Below are 25,317 nucleotides of genomic sequence, written 5' to 3' on the forward strand. Positions count from 1 at the left end.
GTCATGAAAAAGGGGCGTTTTTGTCATGAAAAAGGGAGTTTTTTGTGGTTGGTGCACTAATTGTAATGTATATTGTGTTTTTTATGTTGATTTAATTAAAAAATATATATATATATATATGTTTTTTTTTATAAAAATGAATACAAAATTCTTCTGCGGCCCAGTGGTTGGGGACCACTGTTTTTAATGATTTCTGCTGGTGGTGTGCCTCCACATTTTTTCAACGCAAAAAAATGCGCCTTGGCTCAAAAAAGGTTGAAAAACACTGGTCTAGTAGGTTCAAGTTGGTTCTTTGATTGCAATAAACTTTTATTGTATCATGAAATTTTTTGTTAAAATAAAGGCAATAATGACATTTTTTTGTTGGCCTCTTTAGTTTGCCGGTATTAGAAAATTGGTATCGGGACAACCTTTGTGCATGTTTAAGTTAAAGTTAAAGTACCAATGATTGTCACACACACACAAAATTATTCTCTGCATTCGACCCATCCCCTTGATCAACCCCTGGGAGATGAGGGGAGCAGTGAGCAGCAGCTGTGGCCACGCCCGGGAATCATTTCTGGTGATTTAGCCCCCAATTCCAACCCTTGATGCTGAGTGCCAAACCGGGAGGTAATGGCTCCCATTTTTATAGTCAGCAACCCACAGCTCTCGAGGAAATGGAAAAAGGTGTGGGGGGGGGATATATTTTGTTGTTTTAATAATCTTTGTGTAGGAAGACAAACATCATGCAAACCTTCCTAATTGTTAAAAAGCTCACAGTTTAATATATCCGTGTTTATGCTTCACCGATGACGGCGCCGTTTTGTCCTACTCATTTTGGCGGTCCTCGAACTCACTGCAGTTTGTTTACGTGTACAACTTTCTCCGACGTTGCCACGGAAAGACGCCTTTTATGCCGCTCCGTCTTTGTGTAATTTTGTCCACCAAACGTTTAATGCTGTGCGTGAATGCACAAAGGTGAGCTTTGTTGACGTTATTGGCTCGCGTGGAGTGCTAATAATCCATGCTCACATGCTATTTAGGCTAGCTGTGTGTACATATTGCATCATTACGCCACAATTGTAGGTATATTTGAATTTATTTCATTTCTTTTACTTATGTCCCCTATGTATTTAATTTATATTTACATCGTCCAGAGGGGTTAGTGCGTCTGCCTCACAATACGAAGTTCCTGCAGTCCTGGGTTCAAATCCAGGCTCGGGATCTTTCTGTGTGGAGTTTGCATGTTCGCCCCGTGACTGCGTGGGTTCCCTCCGGGTACTCCGGCTTCCTCCCACCTCCAAAGACATGCACCTGGGGATAGGTTGATTGGCAACACTAAATTGGCCCTAGTGTGTGAATGTTGTCTGTCTATCTGTGTTGGCCCTGCGATGAGGTGGCGACTTGTCCAGGGTGTACTCCGCCTTCCGCCCGATTGTAGCTGAGATAGGCGCCAGCGCCCCCCGCGACCCCAAAAGGGAATAAGCGGTAGAAAATGGATGGATGTCTCATGACACATTTTCTGTATGTAATATTGGCTGAATTTCTGTGCCATGTTGTTCCAGACCACAGCAAACATAACCCAGCTTGCAAAGATTGTAATAAATCCAGTAGAAGAAGACAGCCTGTCCTTTCCCTTAACTTGGACACACATCTATGTATGGCCTTGGCTGTTCTAAGACCGTCATTTACAGAAGTTATCTCACACTCTGAGACACTTATATGAGGCTTTTGAATTTTTGCAGCTCCAGACATATTTGTTTTTTTTTGTATTTTTGGTCCAATGTTGCTCTTTTACTATGTTGGGTTGCCGACCCCTGACTTAAATTACAGTGGGGCAAAAACGTATTTAGTCAGTCACCGATTGTGCAAGTTCTCCCACTTAAAATGATGACAGAGGTCTGTAATGTTCATCATAGGTACACTTCAACTGTGAGAGACAGAATGTGGAAAAAAAAATCCAGGAATTCACATTGTAAGAATTTTAAAGAATTTTTTTGTAAATCATGGTGGAAAATAAGTATTTGGTCAACCATTCAAAGCTCTCACTGATGGAAGGAGGTTTTGGCTCAAAATCTCACGATACATGGCCCCATTCATTCTTTCCTTAACACGGATCAATCGTCCAGTCCCCTTAGCAGAAAAACAGCCCCAAAGCTTGACGTTTCCACCCCCATGCTTCACAGTAGGTATGGTGTTCTTGGGATGCAACTCAGTATTCTTCTTCCTCCAAACACGGCGAGTTGAGTTTATACCAAAATGGATACATGGATGATACAGCAAAGGATTGGGAGAATGTCATGTGGTCAGAAGAAACCAAAATAGAACTTTTTGGTATAAACTCAACTCCTCGTGTTTGGAGGAAGAAGAATACTGAGTTGCATCCCAAGAACACCACACCTACTGTGACGCATGAGGGTGAAAACTTCATGCTTTGGGGCTGTTTTTCTGCTAAGGGGACAGGACGATTGATCCGTGTTAAGGAAAGAATGAATGGGGCCATGTATCGTGAGATTTTGAGCCAAAACCTTTGAATGGTTGACCAAATACTTATTTTCCACCATAATTTACAAATAAATTCTTAAAAATTCCTACAATGTGAATTCCTGGATTTTTTCCCCGCATTCTGTCTCTCACAGTTGAAGTGTACCTATGATGAAAATGACAGACCTCTGTCATCATTTTAAGTGGGAGAACTTGCACAATCGCTGGCTGACTAAATACTTTTTTGCCCCACTGTATGTGTAAGATTTGTACATTTTCAGAATGTGCTTGTTCTATTTTTAAACAAAGAAAACAATCTGAAGTTGTCTTTATTTTCTAGTTATTGTGCCGTGATTTTTACCAGTCTATCCCACTTGGGAGTAAATGTTTCTCCATGTGGCCCACGTGGTAAAATGAGTTTGACACCCCTGACTTAAGAGGATGTATTGTAAGACCCAAGGGTTTATAACTAAGCCGGTCATTACCATGGACTGACTCAGTATCTTTCTCTATGCCTCTTAGGAAAAAATGGTGAGCAAGGAGGGCGGCAAATGCATGCTCACCAACTCAGAGTCCGACTCGGAGGCGGCGCCCTTGCCCTCCACCTCCCTGGCGCTGCAAGTGAAGTATTCTCTGGACGCCGGTCGACAGGTGCGGAAAAGGAACAAGGCCCTGCAAGTGCGTTTCAAGGATATCTGCGAGGCGCAGAACGAGCAGAGGGAGGCGGCCGGCAGAGACGGCAAGCCTCTGTCCTACAAAGTGGCGTACCGCAAGTACATGACTGTGCCGGCCCGCCGGTCCATCCCCAACGTGACGCGGAGCACCGGGGTGCAGACGTCCCCGGACCTGAAGAAGCGCTACCAGACCTTCCCCTTTGAGCGCAAGAAAGGGCACACGCTTAAACACGTGGCGGCAGTGGAAACGTACAAAGGTCAGAATAATGGCTTTGTCGTGGAGGTGAAGCCGTCCCGGGCTGCAGAGCGGTGTTTCGATGACGAGGAGGAGGAGGGAGCCTGCGGGGTGAGCGGAGTCCGGAGGACCAAAGCTCTGCTCCATACTAATGAGTGCGTCGCCACAGTGGAGCAGCACCGCCCGCCTGACGGCTTGTGCTCGGACGCCCTGCTGCCGAGTTGCTCGGCGGACTCGGACTGCCTGCCGGATGCGCCGCGGGGACAAGTGAGCGGGGTCGGGTCGCAGGGACAGTACCAGCTCTGCGGCGCGTCCTCCGAAGCCGGCGCAGGATTACGACACGGCGAGGCTGACGCGGATCGCACGGCTAAAAGACTGCTCGACCCGGAGGACGGCTCGTCTCGGACCCTGCCGGACAGGGCCTCCAAGGTCACGGGCCCCATCGCCTGGAACTCTCTCACGCAAGTGGAGTGCCTGGATAGTCTGTCGGCGCGCAACAAGAGGAAGAAAAGCCTGCAGCTCAACGGGTTGCAGAGCGAGACGCTGCCCCGTTCCCGCAGAGGCTTTAGCGCACAGGCGCAGTGTCACGTGGGGCAATTGTTAGCCAGGCCTCTGGATAAGTCTCAGTCACTCTTTGGAGGCGGCGACCAAAGGGGGGCGCCGTCGAACCCCAGGCAGGAGGCCTGCAAGCAAATAGTGCCTATGAATCAGGACGGGGAGGTTAAAGCACGGCTCCAAGCCATGGAGAACCTCATTAGCTCCAGCCAAGAGACCATCAAGGTGCTGCTGGGGGTGATCCAGGAACTGGAGAAGGGAGAGGCCCACAGAGAAGGGTAAGTCGTCCACTCCAAAAGCCGTCGGGCAAGAAATGAACTAGAATTACGATGTGCGGTGACCCAAACAATAACACAGCTACAAACCCTGTTTCCATATGAGTTGGGAAATTGTGTTAGATGTAAATATAAACGGAATACAAGGATTTGCAAGTCCTTTTCAACCCATATTCAATTGAAGATATTTGATGTTCAAATTTCATGGTTGCAACATGTGCCAAAGTAGTTGGGAAAGGGCATGTTCACCACTGTGTTACATCACCTTTTCTTTTAACAACACTAAATAAACGTTTGGGAACTGAGGAAACTAATTGTTGAAGCTTTGAAAGTGGAATTCTTTCCCATTCTTGTTTGATGTAGAGCTTCAGTCGTTCCGCAGTCCGGGGTCTCCGCTGTCGTATTTTACGCTTCATAATGCGCCACACATTTTTAATGAGAGACAGGTCTGGACTGCAGGCGGGCCAGGAAAGTACCCGCACTCTTTTTTTACGAAGCCACGCTGTTGTGCTGAATGTGGCTTGGCATTGCCTTGTGGAAATAAGCAGGGGCGTCCATGAAAAAGACGGCGCTTAGATGTCAGCATTTGTTGTTCCAAAACCTGTATGTACCTTTCAGCATTAATGGTGCCTTCACAGATGTGTAAGTTACCCATGCCTTGGGCACTAATGCACCCACATACCATCACAGATGCTGGCTTTTGAACTTTGCGTCGATAACAGTCTGGAGGGTTAGCTTCTCCTTTGGTCCGGATGACACAATGTCCAATATTTTCAAAAACAATTTAAAATGTTGATTCGTCAGACCACAGAATACTTTTCCACTTTGCATCAGTCCATCTTAGATGATCTCGGTCCCAGAGAAGCCGGCACCGTTTCTGGATGTTGTTGATAAATAGCTTTGGCTTTGCATTGTAGAGCTTTAACTTGCACTTACAGATGTAGCGACTAACTGTATTTAGTGACAGTGGTTTTTGGAAATGTTCCTGAGCCCATGTGGTGATATCCTTTAGAGATTGATGTCGGTTTTTGATACAGTGCCGTCTGAGGGATCGAAGGTCACGGTCATTCAATGTTGGTTTCCGGCCAACGTGGAGTGATTTCTCCAGATTCTTTGAACCTTTTGATGATATTATGGATTGTGGATGTTGAAATCCCTAAATTTCTTGCAATTGCACTTTGAGAAACGTTGTTCTTAAACTGTTTGACTATTTGCTCACACAGTTGTGGACAAAGGGGTGTACCTCGCCCCATCCTTTCTTGTGAAAGACTGAGCCTTTTTTTGGGAAGCTGTTTTTATACCCAATCATGGCACCCACCTGTTCCCAATTAGCCTGCGCACCTGTGGGATGTTCCAAATCAGTATTTATTGCCACCTTTCCCAACATTTTTGTCATTTGTTGCTGGCATCACATTCTAAAGTTTATGAAAGAAATTTAATCAGTTTGAACATCAAATATGTTGTCTTTGTAGCATATTCAACTGAATATGGGTTGAAAAGGATTTGCAAATCATTGTATTCTGTTTATATTTACATCTAACACAATTTATCACCTCATATGGAAACGGGGTTTGTAGAATTGTGACGTGCGGTGACCCAAACAATAACAAAACTAGAAGTGCAGATGAAGATGTGCACAAGGCCGTCGGGGAAATACCATTTACTGTCCAACAGCTATTGACAGTTTGTAAAGGATGTAGAGCAGGGGTGCCCATTACGTCGATCGCGAGCTACCAGTCGACCGCGGGGGGTGTGTCAGTCGATCTCCAGCCAGGCTTTTAAAAAAATAAACCTAAAAATGAGTGATCATCAATCTTCACCAAGACGTCACTTAAATGACATTCACGGTACCGGAGGGTCTTGTGAGATGACGCTGGCTGCTGCAAGATCATTATTATGAAAATATGACCGAGAGGAAGGCCAGAAACACTTTTTATTTCAACAGACTCTCGCGCCGTACCTTCCGTCAAAACTCTAAAGGCCGACTGCACATTTCCTATCTTCACAATAAAAGCCCTGCTTCATGCTGCCTGCGCTAACTAAATACAGAGTCTCGGAAAACTGGCGTGCACAAGCGATCCCTCAGAAAGCTGGCGTGCACATCACTTGTGCACGCCAGCTTTCCGAGACTCTTATTTTGTTAGCGCAGGCAGCATGAAGCAGGGCTTTTATTGCGAAGATAGGAAATGTGCAGTCGGCCTTTAGAGTTTGGACGGAAGGGACGGCGCGAAAGTCTGTTGAAATAAAAAGTGTTTCTCGCCTTCCTCTCTGTCATTTTTTCATAATAATGAACTGGCAGCAGCCAGCGTCATCTCACAAGACCCTCGGGTGCCGTGAATGTCAATCAAGCAAGCTACGGAATTTGCCGCCAATGTTTTTCTTGTAAAGTGTATGGAAGCTGGATGAATTAGATGCCAAAAACCAACCACTTTCATGTGGTATTGTACAGAAAGGACCACTTTTTTTCTCCTCCATTTGAAAATGTGGGCGTTATCATCATTACTGTCTGATTCCAATCAATGCGAGTCATCAGAATCAGGTAATACACCAACTTATATTCTTGTCTTTGTGAAAGAAAGACATCTATATGTGTTACACATGCTTGTATTATCATTAAACACATTTAACTTGTTTACAAAAATGTCTCTTTCATAAATAAATAAATATAAATGATATATATAAATGAGGTAGATCCCCTCGAGTTGGTCAATTGAAAAGTAGCTCGCCTGCAGAAAAAGTGTGGGCACCCCTGATGTAGATAGAGGACTGTTTACCTGAATAAAAGAGGCCAACAAAACCGACAATTTGTTGAGTGAATTGCTGAGGCTTTTCTCTGATTTTTATCCATTTAATCACATAAGCATGGGGAAAAAAAAAAGTAGGACACCTCATGGTGTAACCCGGGAGTCTCAAACTGCGCTCAGGCCGGCGCCAAACAAAATTTGTTTGGATACTCCATCCATCCATTTTTCTACCATTTTTTGATTGATTGATTGATTGATACTTTTATTAGTAGATTGCACAGTTCAGTACATATTCCGTACAATTGACCACTAAATGGTAACACCCCAGTAAGTTTTTCAACTTGTTTAAGTCGGGGTCCACGTTAATCAATTCATGGTATCTCAGCTGCATTCGGGCGGAAGGCGAGGTACACCCTGGACAAGTCACCACCACACGCAGGGCCAACAGACAACATTCACACACTAGGGACCATTTAGTGTTGCCAATCAAAATATCCCCAGGTGCATGTCTTTGGAAGCCGGAGTACCCAGAGGGAACCCACGCAGTCACGGGGGAGAACATGCAAACTCCACACAGAAAGATCCCGAGCCCGGGATTAAACCCCAGGACTACTCAGGACCTTCGCATTGTGAGGCACATGCACTAACCCCTGTCCCACCATGCTGCCCTGCTTGGATCCTATTTTTCATTTATTTTTGTCGTGGGTTTATATTATTCACCCAGGGAACTTTTGTTATTGTTAGAGTTCCGATCGGTTGGGTTTTCACGGAACACATTTTTCGGGGTTGCGTGTTGTGCGGAGAAGCCCGATTGCTGATTAAAAAAAACAAACAAAGATTGCTACATTTTTTGACACTCCTCCAACTCCCATTCTTCATTAAAAAAAAACGCGGAATTTATATTTTGAAGCACAAAAAAACGTGGACTTCACATGCCTGAATGTATGTACAAACAGGCAAATATTTACGTATTTTGCTCATTTTAAGAATCACATTAATTTCTTAGACACATTTGCTTCAACAACAATGCCAACACTCATGGCAGACGTATTAAGAGACAACAAAGACAACTCCCGGACAAATAATGATCCAGAACCTTATATTTTTGAGCCTGAATATAACGAGGATGAGTTACAAGTTCCTGCGATGAGGTGGCGACTTGTCCAGGGGTGTACGCCGCATTCCGCCTGATTGTAGCTGAGATACGCATCAGCGACCCCAAAATTGACAAGTGGTAGAAAAATGGATGGATGGATGGGGTTACAAGTTCTAGAACAGTGGTTCTTAACCTGAGTTCGATCGAACCCTAGGGATCGGTACAACGTCCGCATTACTGAAGACGCCGCACCATTGAAATCCGTGTGAACTAGCAAGTCAAGCAAAAACTGCTGCCTTAGTCACACATCACCGGCTCAAGACCTCACACACACATGTCCGTGACTCAACATCGTGCTCGCTTCTTCAAATAAAAGCCTCTACGAATGACGGCTATAATTACTTCTTCCTTTGACTGCATGCTCTCCATCCTTCCTGCTCCGTCAGATTGAAGAAACAGACCAATAGGAACACAACTCAAGAGCCTTTTTTTTTTTCTGGAATTTCAAGCTATGGAGGACAGATAATAAAGAAATCAAACTCCGGAACGATCAGTGTCAGAGCTTGGTCCGCATTGCCGGCAGTAAGTCGGACACATTTCCAGTGAGGGTTGGACTCCGCGAAGGCTGTCCTTTGTCACCGATTCTGTTCATAACTTTTATGGACAGAATTTCTAGGCGCAGTCAAGGCGTTGAGGGGTTCCGGTTTGGTGACCACAGGATTAGGTCTCTGCTTTTTGGAGATGATGTGGTCCTGATGGCTTCATCTGACCGGGATCTTCAGCTCTCGCTGGATCGGTTCGCAGCCGAGTGTGAAGCGACCGGAATGAGAATCAGCACCTCCAAGTCCGAGTCCATGGTTCTCGCCCGGAAAAGGGTGGAGTGCCATCTCCGGGTTGGGGAGGAGACCCTACCCCAAGTGGAGGAGTTCAAGTACCTAGGAGTCTTGTTCACGAGTGAGGGAAGAGTGGATCGTCAGATCGACAGGCGGATCGGTGCGGCGTCTTCAGTAATGCGGACGTTGTACCGATCCGTTGTGGTGAAGAAGGAGCTGAGCCGGAAGGCCAAGCTCTCAATTTACCGGTCGATCTACGTTCCCATCCTCACCTATGGTCATGAGCTTTGGGTCATGACCGAAAGGGATAAGATCACGGGTACAAGCGGCCGAAATGAGTTCGGGTCTCTCCCTTAGAGATAGGGTGAGAAGCTCTGCCATCCGGGAGGAACTCAAAGTAAAGCCGCTGCTCCTCCACATCGAGAGGAGCCAGATGAGGTGGTTCGGGCATCTGGTCAGGATGCCAACCGAACGCCTCCCTAGGGAGGTGTTTAGGGCACGTCCAACCGGTAGGAGGCCACGGGGAAGACCCAGGACACGTTGGGAAGACTATGTCTCCCGGCTGGCCTGGGAACGCCTCGGGATCCCCCGGGAAGAGCTAGACGAAGTGGCTGGGGAGAGGGAAGTCTGGGTTTCCCTGCTTAGGCTGTTGCCCCCGCGACCTGACCTCGGATAAGCGGAAGATGATGGATGGATGGATGGATGGAAACTCCGGAACCCCACGAGTGTCCTGTCCAATAACACCCCCAGCCTTTACTCCCACCTACTCGCTGACCTTTAAGGGGGCGGCGGGGTAGTAAATGGGGGTGCTAAATATACTCTTAATGGCACCTTTGCTTGCAGTCTTCCTTCCGGGGGGGAAGGCCCGCCAAACAGATCTCTCATTTTGTCTTATTAGCTCAGCGTGAGAGAAAAAGATGCGGCGGCTTTGGATGTTGACGCATCCTGATTGCTGATTACTGAGAGTGCTCGCCAAAGGCTGTGCTGCACTGTGTTTGATGACGGAGTACTTCCACTTCCCGTGTCTCAGTTCTGTGTGGGTACTTCTCCGTACCGCGTTGAAATGTTCCACACCCCAGACCTCCGGTTTCCGGAGGTGGGGCGTTGTTGGGGGGCGTGGTTAAAAGGGGAGGAGTATATTTACAGTTATCCATCCATCCATTTTTTTAAGGTTTTACTATCCATCCATCCATTTTCTACCGCTTATTCCCTTTCGGGGTCGCGGGGGGCGCTGGCGCCTATCTCAGCTACAATCGGGCGGAAGGCGGGGTACACCCTGGACAAGTCGCCACCTCATCGCAGGGCCAACACAGATAGACAGACAACATTCACACACTAGGGCCAATTCAGTGCCGCCAATCAACCTATCCCCAGGTGCATGTCCCCGGAAGTGGGAGGAAGCCGGAGTACCCGGAGGGAACCCACGCACCCACGGGGAGAACATGCAAACTCCACACAGAAAGACCCCGAGCCTGGATTTTAGATAAAGTACTATCTAATCTAATCTAATAAGAAGATAAGGGATCTTCAAGAATTATCCTAGTAAATGTGTCTAATTACATCTGAAACGCTCACACTGCTGCCACCCGGAGCCGTCGCTTTTTCTTTTTTTTGTGCTTCTCTCTATTTTATCCACGAATGAAAGGTTTTACTACTCACGTATAAAATACTACACGGTCTAGCTCCAGCCTATCTTACCGATTGTATTGTACCATATGCAGAGGTGGGTAGAGTAGCCAGGAATTGTACTCAAGTAAGAGTACTGTTACTTTAGAGATGTATTACTCAAGTAAAAGTAAGGAGTAGTCACCCAAATATTTACTTGAGTAAAAGTGAAAAGTATGTCTTGAAAAAACTACTCAAGTACTGAGTAACTGATGAGTAACCTGTTTGTTTAATGATTACGGCAACAAGTAATGCACAAAAACATAAAAATAGCAATGAGCAAATTCAGAGCCGGGAATATCTCTTAAGCAACTAAAACAGTATTATATATTAAATAATACTACATTAAGATGAAAAAAAAATAATGCAAATTGAGCCACAATAACTTAACAGCACCATAGGTTCAGTAGGCATTTATTGATTGATTTGATTGATTGATTGAAACTTGTATTAGTAGATTGCACAGTACAGTACATATTCCGTACAATTGACCACTAAATAGTAACACCCCAATAAGTTTTTCAACGTTAATCAATTACTTAATAAATGACCAAGTCGAGGTGATCTACCTCATATATACATATACATATCACATATATATATATATATATATATATATATATATATATATAATTTATATTTATTTATTTTGTCGTTTTTGTTGACATGTTAAAGGTGTTTTAATGAATATACATGCATGTTTAACATATAGATTCCTATCTTTAATGAAGACAAGAATATAAGTTGGTGTATTACCTGATTCTGATGACTTGCATTGATTGGAATCAGACAGTATAGTGCTGATTATGTCCACGTTTTCAAATGGAGGAGAAAAAAAGTTCCTCCTTTCTGTCTAATATATCATGAAAGTCGTTGGTTTTTGGCATCTAATTTGTCCAGCTTCCATATTCGTTTTTATACACTTTTCAAGAAATACATTTGCGGCAAACTCCGTAACTTGCTAGTTTGTTTGCGCTGGCTTTCGGAGACTCTTATTTTGTTGGCGCAGGCGCGATGGAGCGGCGCTTTTATTGTGAAGACAGGAACTGTGCGATCAGTCTTTAGGCTTTTGACAGGAAGTACGGTTGAAATAAAAACTGTCTTTTTTCCTTTACACTTTTGATTGATTGATTGATTGATTGATACTTTTATTAGTAGATTGCACAGTACAGTACATATTCCGAACAATTGACCACTAAATGGTAACACCCCAATAAGTTTTTCAACATGTCGGGTTCTACGTGTGACGGTCATGTGACCGCCTGGCTCTGTTTGATTGGTCCAACGTCACCAGTGACTGCATTTGATTGGTGAAACGCAGGCATGCCTAGTTCCTACTTTGAATGCGTGTCTGACAAAAACAAAACAAACAAAACGTGCATTAACAGATCGATAAAAAAAAAGTAGCGAGTAGCGACCTGATTGTAGATAAATGGAACGGAGTAAAAGTAGCGTTTCTTCTCTATAAATATACTCAAGTAAAAGTAAAAGTATGTTGCATCAAAACTACTCTTAGAAGTACAATTTATCCCTAAAGTTACTCAAGTAGACGTAACGGAGTAAATGTAGCGCGTTACTACCCACCTCTGACCATATGTCCCGGCAAGAAATCTGCGTTCAAAGGACTCCGGCTTATCAGTGATTCCCAAAGCCCAAAAAAAGTCTGCGGGCTATAGAGCGTTTTCCGTTCGGGCTCCAGTACTCTGGAATGCCCTCCCGGTAAAAGTTCGAGATGCTACCTCAGTAGAAGCATTTAAGTCTCACCTTTGTATACTCTAGCCTTTAAATAGACTCCCTTTTTAGACCAGTTGATCTGCCGTTTCTTTTCTTTTTCTCCTATGTCCCACTCTCCCTTGTGGAGGGGGTCCGGTCCGATCCGGTGGCCATGTACTGCTCGCCTGTGTATCGGCTGGGGACATCTCTACGCTGCTGATCCGCCTCCGCTTGGGATGGTTTCCTGCTGGCTCCGCTGTGAACGGGACTCTCGCTGCTGTGTCGGATCCGCTTTGGACTGGACTCTCGCGACTGTGTTGGATCCATTATGGATTGAACTTTCACAGTATCATGTTAGACCCGCTCGACATCCATTGCTTTCCTCCTCTCCAAGGTTCTCATAGTCTGTGGGCCTACTGCGGATGTGGTAGTGGTTTGTGTTGTGGTTTGTGCAGCCCTTTGAGACAATAGTGATTTAGGGCTATATAAGTAAACATTGATTGATTGATTTTGCTACCGCTTATTCCCTTTGGGATGGCGTGGGGCGCCGGTGCCTATCTCAGCTACAATCGGGCGGGAGGCGGCGTACACCCTGGACAAGTCGCCACCTCATCGCAGTATGTGTAGTAAATAGGGCTGTGTATCTTTGAGTGTCCCATTATTCGATTCAATATCGATTCTTGGAGTCACGATTCGATAATTAAAACGATTTTTTTCCATTCGATTCTCGATTCAAAAACGATATTTTTTTCCGATTCAAAAGGATTCTGTATTCATTCAACACATTGGATTTCAGCAGGATCTAGTAGTAGATTAAAAAAAAAAAAAAAAGCTTTTATAATTGTAAAGGACAATGTTTTATCAACTGATTGCAATAATGTACATTTGTTTGAACTATTAAACGAACCAAAAATACGACTTATTTTATCTTTGTGAAAACATTGGACACAGTGTGTTGTCCAGCTTATGAGATGCCATGCAAGTGTAAGCCACTGTGACACTATTTTATTATTTTTATAAATGTCTAATGATAATGTCAATGAGGGATTTTTAATCACTGCGATGCTGAAATGATAACTAATATTGATACTGTTGTTGATAATATTCATTTTTGTTTCACTACTTTTGGTTTGTTCTGTGTGGTGTTTGTGTCTCCTCTCAATTGCTCTGTTTATTGCAGTTCTGAGTGTTGCTATGTCGGGTTTGGTTTTGGAATTGGATTGCATTGTTATGGTATTGCTGTGCATTGGTTTGTTGGATTGATAAAAAATTTAATAAAAAATAATAGTAATAAAAATAAAAAAAACAACAACGATTTTTTTAAAAAGGAAAATCGATTCTGAATCGCACAACGTATTTGATTCGATTTTTTCCCAACCCCCTAGTAGTATTCTTTATTTATAATTGAATCACTTGTTTATTTTCAACAAGTGTTTAGTTATTTTTATATCTTTTTATATATTTTGCACTTTTATACATTTTAATAAATCCCAAACTGATGACATAGTGCTGTATTTAACTTCTTTATCTTTTTTTTTTCTTCAACCAAAAATGCTTTGCTCTGATTAGGGGGTACGTGAATTAAAAAAATGTTCACAGGGGGTACATCTCTGAAAAAAGGGTGATAACCACTGCTCTAAAAGCCGTAGATGTTATTGTCACATATGCATGCACAGTAGATGGCAGCATTGTCCTGTTTAAGAGTGTCACAACATTGCTGTTTACGGCAGACGAACTGCTAGACGAAACGTGACTGCTGTTGTTGTGTGTTGTTGCCACGCTAATGAGACTGCCTAACATGAATGTGAGTGTGAATGTTGTCTGTCTATCTGTGTTGGCCCTGCGATGAGGTGGGCCACTGAAGGCATCAAAACTATGAATGAACACATGTGGAGTTACGTACTTAACAAAAAAAAAAGATGAAATAACTGAAAACATGTTTTATATTCTAGTTTCTTCAAAATAGCCACCCTCTGATTACTGCTTTGCACACTCTTGGCATTCTCTCCATGAGCTTCAAGAGGTGGTCACCTGAAATGTTTTTCACTTCACCGAGGTTATAGTTTTGATGCCTTCAGTGACAATCTACAACAGGGGTCACCAACCTTTTTGAAACCAAGAGCTACTTCTTGGGTACTGATTAATGCCAAGGGCTACCAGTTTGATACACACTTAAATAAATTGCCAGAAATAGCCAATTTGCTCAATTACCTTTAATAAATCAATCTATATATATGTATATATATATATATATATATATATATATATATATATATATATATATATATATATATATATATATATATATATATATCGTACATTTTTTTTTCTTTTACGGAAGGTTTTTTGTAGAGAATAAATGATGAAAAAAAACACTTAATTGAACGGTTTAAAAGAGATAGAAAACACGAAAAAAATTTAAATTTAATTTGGAAACAGTTTATCTTCAATTTCGACTCTTTAAAATTCAAAATTCACCCGAAAAAAAGAAGAAGGAGAAACTAGCTAATTCGAATCTTTTTGAAAAAAGGATTTACGGAACATCATTAGTCATTTTTCCTGATTAAGATTAATTTTAGAATTTTGATGACATGTTTTAAATAGGTTAAAATCCAATCTAAACTTTGTAAAATAAATAACAAATTGGACCAAGCTATATTTCTAACAAAGACAAATCATTACTTCTTCTAGATTTTCCAGAACAAAAATGTTCAAAGAAATTAAAAAGACTTAGAAATGAGATTTAAATTTGATTCTAAAGATTTTCTGGATTTGCCTGAAAATTTTTTTTTGAATTTTAATCATAATAAGTTTGAAGAAATACTTCACAAATATTATTCGTCAAAAAACAGAAGCTAAAATGAAGAATTCAATCAAAATGTATTTATTGTTCTTTACAGTAAAAAAAAAAAAAATACTAAGTAAAAAGGTATATGTGTTTAAAAATCCTAAAATAATTTTTAAAGGTTGTATTTTATCTCTAAAATTGTCATTCTGAAAGTTATAAGAAACAAAGTAAAAAAAATAATGTAAGTGATTTTTATGAAATACATATTTCAATCAATCAATTTAAACGTGTGAAGACCACGTCTTTAGTGATGGTGTGAATTATATTTATATAGCACTTTTCTCTAGTGACTCAAAGCGCTTTACATAGTGAAACCCAATATCTAAGTTACATTTAAACCAGTGTGGGTGGCACTGGGAGCAGGTGGGTAAAGTGTCTTGCCCAAGGACACAACGGCAGTGATTTGGATGTTAATAGGTGGGAAGCGAACCTGCAACCCTCAGGTTTCTGGCACGGCCGCTCTACCCACTACTCCATGCCGCCCCCGGTGAGGGAAACATGTTCCCTTGACCGCTCTGTGTCAAAGCCTCACAACAAACAAAGAAACACCGGCTGTGTTTCGGTTGCTAAAGGCAGCTGCAATCCACCGCTTTCCACCAACAGCATTCTTCTTTGACGTCTCCATTATTAACTGAACAAATTGCAAAAAGATTCAGCAACACAGATGTCCAAAATACTGTGTAATTATGCCATAAAAAGAGACGACGTTTAGCCGTGACGTCACAAGCACGCGTCAACATAAACGTCATCATTCCGCGACGTCTTCAACAGGATACCTCGCGGGAAATTTAAAATTGTAATTTAGTAAACGTATAGGCATGTGTTGCAATGTTAATATTTCATCATTGATATATAAACTATCAGACTGCGTGGTGGCTAGTAGTGGCTTTCAAACAATAACAATAACAACAACTCTTATACATCTGTCACATCATAGGATTAGATAAGGATGCAGAAATTTATGACAGGCGCTTGATTTTTTTTTTTTTTTCTCTTTTTACTGGCGCAGCACCTTATGGGCGACGTGACAAGTTTCCCTGGGAAAGGATGATTAGTAGGAAAAATGATGGGAGACGGCTGCTGTTTAAATGTGCACGGCCAGCTTCTTAATAGAGCAGAGGAGGAGACGTATCTCCCCGGAAGACTGCTGACTGAATAAAGCCACAAAAGATGGTGCGGGTGGGGGCGGTGGGGGTGTGCATCAAACAGCAAAAGTGGAACATTTCATCCAAGACTTTGGGGAAGATATTCACTATCTCTCCCTGACTCCCTCGTCAGTGTTAAACAAGAAATACTACACCTGTTCAGTGTGAAAAAAGCCATTAAATCGACTTAAAACAATGTTAGTTAGTGAGCAACTGCTTCTTCTTCTTCTTCTTCTTCTTCTTGTTGTTGGATAAAGTGAGCCTGAGGGGGAGCCAATCTTAACGGGAGCGGTTGATGGATTGATGCTGCGGAGATCGATGAGTAATGGTTGAAGTGCAAAGACAGAATCTGCCTTGCTTACTCTGCTTTTTTTCAGGTCAAAGATTCAATTTTGTGGAAAAACTAAGCAATGTTCAATTGCCTTATCGGCTCCCAGGGATGCAACGGGTGTCCCCTGTTAACTAAGAACGCCAATGCATATCCATAGAGACTATATATATATATCCATCCATCCATCATCTTCCGCTTATCCGAGGTCGGGTCGCGGGGGCAACAGCCTAAGCAGGGAAACCCAGACTTCCTCTCCCCAGCCACTTCGTCTAGCTCTTCCCGGGGGATCCCGAGGCGTTCCCAGGCCAGCCGGGAGACATAGTCTTCCCAACGTGTCCTGGGTCTTCCCCGTGGCCTCTTACCGGTTGGCTAGGGAGGCGTTCGGGTGGCATCCTGACCAGATGCCCGAACCACCTCATCTGGCTCCTCTCCATGTGGAGGAGCAGCGGCTTTACTTTGAGTTCCTCCCGGATGACAGAGCTTCTCACCCTATCTCTAAGGGAGAGACTCATTTGGGCCGCTTGTACCCGTGATCTTATCCTTTCGGTCATGACCCAAAGCTCATGACCATAGGTGAGGATGGGAACGTAGATCGACCGGTAAATTGAGAGCTTTGCCTTCCGGCTCAGCTCCTTTTTCACCACAACAGATCGGTACAACGTCCGCATTACTGAAGACGCCGCACCGATCCGCCTGTCGATCTCACGATCCACTCTTCCCCCACTCGTGAACAAGACTCCTAGGTACTTGAACTCCTCCACTTGGGGCAGGGTCTCCTCCCCAACCCGGAGATGGCATTCCACCCTTTTCCGGGCGAGAACCATGGACTCGGACTTGGAGGTGCTGATTCTCATTCCGGCCGCTTCACACTCGGCTGCGAACCGATCCAGCGAGAGCTGAAGATCCCGGTCAGATGAAGCCATCAGGACCACAAAAAGCAGAGACCTAACCCTGCGGTCACCAAACCGGAACCCCTCAACGCCTTGACTGCGCCTAGAAATTCTATATATATATATATATATATATATATATATATATATATATATATATATATATATATATATATATATATATATATATATATATGTACATATATATATAAGGGGTGGGCAAATTAGTGCGTTAATTACGAGTTAACTCATCAATCTATTAACGCCGACAATTATTTTATCGCACATTTGCGTATGTTGTTTACATGCTTTTATTTTGTTAACGCCTTTTCTTAACAAGATGGCATCTCCCGGATGTACTTCGGCGTCGAGGGGCTGTACCATGAATTGATTAACGTGGACCCCGACTTAAACAAGTTGAAAAACTTATTCGGGTGTTACCATTTAGTGGTCAATTCTACGGAATATGTACTGTACTGTGCAATCTACTAATAAAAGTATCAATCAATCAATCAATCAATCTTGGTAAAGATGAAACATTTGGCAAAAATACCGGACAATTCTGCAAATTTCCTGGCTGGCTTACAGCGTGGTCACTCCGGGATCACTTACGACCGCCAGACAATTCTGGATGTGGATAGATCGGGCCGTTTTGGACTGAATGAGGCGTGCTTGCTAGACCGGCTAGCTAGCATGGGAATACTTTGCCGGCTACATCCAGCGGCCTGTGAAGCAGCGGAGTATATGTGTTGTCTGTCTATCTATGAATAATGCAGACCAGGAGTGTTGGCTGAGTTCTTAACGTTTACTTTCAGAGCCTGCATATCACAACATACAAGATGCCGTCATGGCGACACAACCTATACCGGGCTACCGCGCATGCTCCTCACTCCTGTTGCATGCTGGGTAGGGTAGTTCTTGTTTCCCCTGGCTCATAACATCACAATATAGTACCATGTATATGATGCCTTCAGTTTATCAAAGCACCAAGCAAACAATCGGAAAATTCCCATCATATCAATTCCTAGATATGGTCATAATTATTTTAAGTGCACTACGCAGAATAAACACAACATTATTAATATTGCTACTACGGATAATTTGATCCAAAATTCCCTAAAACAGCCCACTACCTATAATATAGGTTTTTTAAACATAAAATCCCTGATAAAAAAAATGTTTCTGCTGTTACCTCAGAAATTGCCTGTTCAGATGTTATGATTGTGGCTCAGAGATTTGTATGTAGATTATATTTATTTTCCATAACAAACAGGATAACTTAAATACCCTGGCAGTGGCAATGAGCTTAAATGTTTGTATTTACATTTTTGGAGTTGATTTTCATCAAATATGCTATTTAACTGCTACTGTTTAACAAGGACTGATTTAAATTGTGTTTGCACAACAAATGTTTTGGCGCTTTTCTTCATGTGGGAGAATATTCCAATAAAGGTGCACTACACACTACTTTTGAATTCATTATTGGGCTTTGTGTATACAATGCAGTTAATCCCGATTAATCGGAGAAATAGTGCGATTAACTTCGATTCAAATTTTTAATCGTTGCCCAGCCCTAATATATATATATATATATATATATATATATTAGAGATGTGCGGTTTGCGGTCTCATAAACCGCGGGTCGGGCGGGTGACATGACGAAAAAATAGATTTTAATTAGATTCGGGCGGGTGGCGGTTGAACCATCCGGAAATATTTGATATGCATGGTTCTGGGATCGGTGTCCTTTAACATCCAAAGAGCCATTTAAGACCCGTGTCATAAAGCAAAGAAGACAATAAGAGACGCTATTATTCTCTAGAATGACTGCCGGTTAATAAGTATTAGGGCGTGCTATGAAGCCACTGTCGCCTACTACAACATGTACTATCATCTTGTCAGTCCAGCAACATGTTGTGTGTGGTTTCCGTGACAACACCCACCCAACTGCAAGGCATACTGGGTGACACAGAGTACACTAATGGTTGTGATATAAACAATTTTAACACTCTTACTAATATGCGCCACGCTGTGAAGCCACACAATACAAGATTGACAAACACATTTCGGGAGAACATCCTCCCAGTAACACAACATAAATGCAACACAACAAATACCCAGGATCTTTTGTATTCATGACAACTCCTGACTATTTTATACACCCCGCTAGCAGAAAACCCCGCCCGTGCGTCGGTAAAGTGGGCGGGGTTGGGGGGTGTAAAATATATTCAGGAATTGTCACGGATACAAAGGATTCTGGGTATTTGTGGTGTTGCGTTTATGTTGTGTTACTGCGAGGATGTTCTCCCGAAATGTGTTTGTCATTCTTGTTTGGTGTGGCTTCACAGCGTGGTGTGTATTAAAGTGTTAAAGTTGTTTATATCACAACCATCAGTGTACTCCGTATCACCCAGTATGCCTTTCAATCTTGAATGTGTAATTGCGGAAGTTGCACACAACATGTTGCCGGACCAACAATCGGTTTGTGCATGTTATTGAAGGCGTCAAAGGCAATGGTTTCACACTATACCCATATTCTTGTCATCAGGATGAACGCTGTTGGATAGTCGTGAGAACGTTAGCGGATCCAATTGACTTAATTACTCTGTGAAACAGGTTTAAATAGCTCTGTGAGTGGTAAAGGTGGCCGACCTCTGATGTACTTCAGCGGGCGGTTGGCGGGCGGGTACGGTTCTGATAAAATGTTGGTCCGGGTGGAAGTGTCACGGATACAAATGATTCTGGGTATTTGTTGTTTTGCGTTTATGTTGTGTTACTGTGAGGATGTTCTCCAGAAATGTGTTTGTCATATTGTTTGGTGTGGCTTCACAGCGTGGCGCATATTAGTAAGTGTGAAAGTTGTTTGTATCACAACCATTAGTGTACTCCGTATCACCCAGTATGCCTTTCAATCGTGTACGTGTGACGATTACTTTATGTCATGTTACGTTATGTCATGTTACATTATGCCATCGTACGTTGCTTCATGTCACGCTACGTCACGGTAGATTATATTGTGTTACATTACGTCGTGTCATGTTACGTCGGGGTACGTTACTTCATGGTATGTCACGTCATGGTACGTTAAATCAGGTTACTTTATGATGACGCGTGTTTGTGACGTTATTGGAACGTACATATTAGCGCAGCACCACTTACGGCTAAAAGTCGTCTCTTTTCATCGCGCAATTACACAGTAATTTGGACGTCTGTGTTGCTGAATCTTTTGCAATTTGTTCAATTACTAATGGAGAAGTCAGAGTAGAAGGATGGAGGTGGGAAGCTTTTAGCCTTTAGCCACACAAACACAGTGTTTCCTTGTTTAAAATTCCCGGAGGTGAAGCTTTACTATGGATCAGAGCGGTCAAGCGAACATGGATCCCAACACCATGTCAACCGGCAGGTTTCGGTGAGGAAATTGTGGTAATAAGTCGCCTCTTACCGGAGATCAGCGGAGCTTCTGTCCTGCTGCAGCTTCGTGACTTCCCCCAACACACCCGTGGCCACAACCCTCCGACTATCAGGTACTATTTAACTCACTAAAACACTAGCAACACAATAGGCAGATAAAGGATTTCCCAGAATTATCCTAGTAAATGTGTCTAAAAACATCCGAATCGCTCTCACTGCAATCGCCTTTTTTATTTCTAGTCCTTCACTCTAGATTTCCTCATCCAGAAATCTTTCATCCTCGCTCAAATTAATGGGGAAATTGTCGCTTTCTCGGTCCGAATAGCTCTCGCTGCTGAAGGCTCACATTATAAACTATGTGAGGATGTGAGGAGCCCTACAATCCGTGACGGATACAAATGATTCTGGGTATTTGTTGTGTTGCGTTTATGTTGTGTTACTGTGAGGATGTTCTCCAAAAATGTGTTTGTCAATCTTAGTTTGGTGTGGCTTCACAGCGTGGCGCATATTAGTAAGTGTGAAAGTTGTTTATTTCACAACCATTAGTGTACTCTGTATCACCCAGTATGCCCTTCAATATTGTACGTGTGATTGCGGAAGCTGCACACATGTTGCCGGACTAACAATCGGTTTGTACATGTTGTTGAAGGCGTCAATGGCAATGGTTTCACAGCACGCTCGTATTTTTGTCATCAGGATGAACACCATTGGATATTCGCGAGAACGTTAGCGGCTCCCATTGTCTTGTTTAAAATTCCCGGAGGTGAAGCTTTACTATGGATCAGAGCGGTCAAGCGAACATGGATCCCAACACCATGTCAACCGGCAGGTTTCGGTGACAAAATTGTGGTAATAAGTCGCCTCTTACCGGAGATCAGCGGAGCTTCGGTCCTGCTGCAGCTTCGTGACTTCCCTCCACACACCCTTGGCCACAACCCTCCGACTATCAGGTACTATTTAACTCACTAAAACACTAGCAACACAATAGGCAGATAAAGGATTTCCCAGAATGATCCAAGTAAATGTGTCTAAAAACATCCGAATCGCTCTCACTGCAATCGCCTTTTTTTTATTTCTAGTCCTTCACTCTAAATTTCCTCATCCAGAAATCTTTCATCCTCGCTCAAATTAATGGGGAAATTGTCGTTTTCTCGGTCCGAATAGCTCTCACTGCTGGAGGCTCACATTATAAACAATGTGAGGATGTGAGGAGCCCTACAACCCGTGACATCAGCGTCTGCTACTTCCAGTACAGGCAAGGCTTTTCTGTTAGCACCAAAAGTTGCAAACTTTATCGTGGATGTTCTCTACTAAATCCTTTCAGCAAAAATATGGCAATATGGCGAAATGATCACGTATGACACATAGAATGGACCTGCTATCCCCGTTTAAATAAGAACTAATTTCAGTAGGCCTTTAATTCATATTATTAGTCCCCCTTGCTGCAATGATTCAATCGCACAAATACAAAGTGAAGGCAGTAAAACACCCACTTGGGCTCTGATAAAGTGACATTTAAAGCCTGTAATAAAGCACCACAATAAAACAATGATACCAAGATTTCAGCAATGCATAAAAAACAATTAGCACCTGCCCTTCTGAGTTAACGTTGTCGATCAGGTCGACACGCCGTGATTAAAGCGCCTTGGCGAGGGAGACATCTTGCACACAACATTGCCTCCTCGCTCGTCCGACTCCCAATCAGTGGAGCGAGGCTAATTCCAGACAGCGCGTTTTTGTTTTTTCTCCCCCCCCCCCCCCCCCCCCACCCGCTCGCACCGCCGGACGCTGGTGACTCGCCCTCATTTGCCCGGGCGCCGCTAACGAGACAAACAGGAAGACGAGAAGGGAGCTTAACAAGGCTTGTGATTACACATTCACCGCTATGCTTTTTCTCCCCGCAGGCTCTCCTATCGCACCGGACAGGACACGGCCAACTGTGACACATGCCGGAACAGCGCGTGCATTATTTACAGGTCAGTGGTCCGTCCCCTGGAAAGACCTGCCGGTCCAAAATGTCTTTTTCTCCTTGAGGCGGGAAAGGGATGTGCACAACATACACTAGGTCATGGCCGCGGGGTGATTGATTTAGAGTGCGCCCACTTTTAGTTTGATCCGGTTAAAAAGAAGTCTGATGCGTTTGCTCAGCTGCTACATTTTGTTTGGTCCAATCATCAGAAGCCAGGTGTGCGCCAAACAGGTGCTTGAGAGACTTAATGTAAGCTGTGTTATTTCAAAGCAGACACATGTCTCAAACTCAGGGCCGCCACGTTATTCCCTGTGGTCCGCCACTTATTTAACGTGGTTTGCCACGCCAGTTAATGTGTTTAAAACTGGTGTGTCGCATCATTTATTGTGGCCCGTCGTTGTCCCCCACGCCACTTAATGTAGTCTGCCACCAAGTCATTGAATGTGGTCTTCTTCCACGTCATTCATGGTGGCCCGCCATCTCATTTAACGTGGTCTGCCACATCATTGAACGTGGTGTGCCACATTTAATGTTGTCCCCCACGCTTTTTAATGTAGTCTGCCACCATGTCATTCAATGTGGTTTTTCACATCATTTAATGTGGCCCGCCATCTCATTTAATGTGATCTGCCACATCATTGAATGTGGTGCGCCACATTTAATGTTGTCCCCCACGTCATTTGATCTAGTCTGCCACCATGTTATTCAATCTGGTATTCCACGTCATTCAAAGTGGTCTTCCACATCATTAAATGGCCCGCCATCTTATTTAATGTGGTCTGCCACATCATTGAATGTGGTGCGCCACATTTAATGTTGTCCCCCACACCATTTAATGTAGTCTGCCACCATGTACTTCAATGTGGTCTTCCACATCATATAATGTGGCCCGCCATATCATTTAATGTGGTCTGCCACATCATTTAAAGTGGTCTGCCACGTAGTGCGCCACGTTTAATGTTGTCCCCCACGCCAATTAATGTAGTCTGGGACCATGTCATTCAATGTGGTCTTGCACGTCATTCATTTAACGTGGTCTGCCAAATCATTGAATGTAGTGCGCTACATTTAATGTTGTCCCCCACGTCATTTAATCTAGTCTGCCACCATGTCATTCAATGTGGTCTTGCACGTCATTTAACGTGGCGCGCCATCTCATTTAATGTGGTCTTCCACATCATTTAATGCAGTGCGCCACATTTAATGTTGTCCCCCATGCTTTTTAATCTAGTCTACCACCATGTCATTGAATGTGGTCTTGCACGTAATTCAACGTGGTCTTCCACATCATTTAAGTGGCCCGCCATATCATTTAAAGTGGTCTGTCACGTCATTAAATGTGGTGCGTCACATTTAATGTTGTCCCCCATGCCATTTAATGTAGTCTGCCAACATGTCATTCAATGTGGTCTTGCACGTCATTCAAAGTGGTCTTTCACGTCATTTAACGTGGTCTGCCACGTCATTAAATGTGATGCGTCACATTTAATGTTGTCCCCCACGCCATTTAATGTAGTCTGCCACCATGACATTTAATGTCTTCTTCTACGTCATTCAAAGTGGTCTTTCACATCATTTAACGTGGCGCGCCATCTCATTTAACGTGGTCTGCCACATCACTTAATGTAGTGCGCCACATTTAATGTTGTCCCCCACGCCATTTAATGTAGTCTGCCACCATGACATTCAATCTGGTATTCCACGTCATTCAAAGTGGTCTTCCACATCATTTATCATGACCCGCCATCTCATTTAACGTGGTCTGCCACATCATTGAATGTGGTGTGCCACATTTAATGTTGTCCCCCACGCCATTTAATGTAGTCTGCCACCATGACATTCAATGTGGTCTTTCACATCATTTAATGTGGCCCGCCATCTCATTTAATGTTGTCTTCCACATCATTGTATGCAGTGTGCCACATTTAATGTTGTCCCCCACGTCATTTAATGTAGTCTGCCACCATGTCATTCAATGTGGTCTTCCACATCATTCAATGTGGTTTTTCACATCATTTAATGTGGCCCGCCATCTCATTTAATGTGATCTGCCACATCATTGAATGTGGTGCGCCACATTTAATGTTGTCCCCCACGTCATTTGATCTAGTCTGCCACCATGTTATTCAATCTGGTATTCCACGTCATTCAAAGTGGTCTTCCACATCATTAAATGGCCCGCCATCTTATTTAATGTGGTCTGCCACATCATTGAATGTGGTGCGCCACATTTAATGTTGTCCCCCACACCATTTAATGTAGTCTGCCACCATGTCCTTCAATGTGGTCTTCCACATCATATAATGTGGCCCGCCATATCATTTAATGTGGTCTGCCACATCATTTAAAGTGGTCTGCCACGTAGTGCGCCACGTTTAATGTTGTCCCCCACACCATTTAATGTAGTCTGCCACCATGTACTTCAATGTGGTCTTCCACATCATATAATGTGGCCCGCCATATCATT

At 43.3% G+C, this 25,317-nt stretch overlaps 2 protein-coding genes across 3 annotated transcripts in view; one reads left to right on the forward strand and one right to left on the reverse strand.

Moving 5' to 3' along the window:
- The window catches only part of dock1 (dedicator of cytokinesis 1), a 537,727-nt gene that overhangs the window by 229,249 nt on the left and 283,161 nt on the right, over positions 1-25,317 (reverse strand). The gene's annotated exons all lie outside the window — the stretch shown is intronic.
- LOC133557237 (inhibitory synaptic factor 2A) overlaps positions 1-25,317 on the forward strand; it is a 112,115-nt gene that overhangs the window by 31,043 nt on the left and 55,755 nt on the right. The window contains exons 2-3 of the mRNA XM_061907552.1: positions 2,989-4,208; positions 22,786-22,857. Of these exons, the coding sequence (XP_061763536.1) occupies positions 2,995-4,208; positions 22,786-22,857 (1,286 nt within the window). The 5' untranslated portion in view covers positions 2,989-2,994. The remainder of the gene's footprint in view (positions 1-2,988; positions 4,209-22,785; positions 22,858-25,317) is intronic.

Source organism: Nerophis ophidion, linkage group LG08, assembly GCF_033978795.1.
Source record: "Nerophis ophidion isolate RoL-2023_Sa linkage group LG08, RoL_Noph_v1.0, whole genome shotgun sequence".
NCBI lineage: Eukaryota > Metazoa > Chordata > Actinopteri > Syngnathiformes > Syngnathidae > Nerophis > Nerophis ophidion.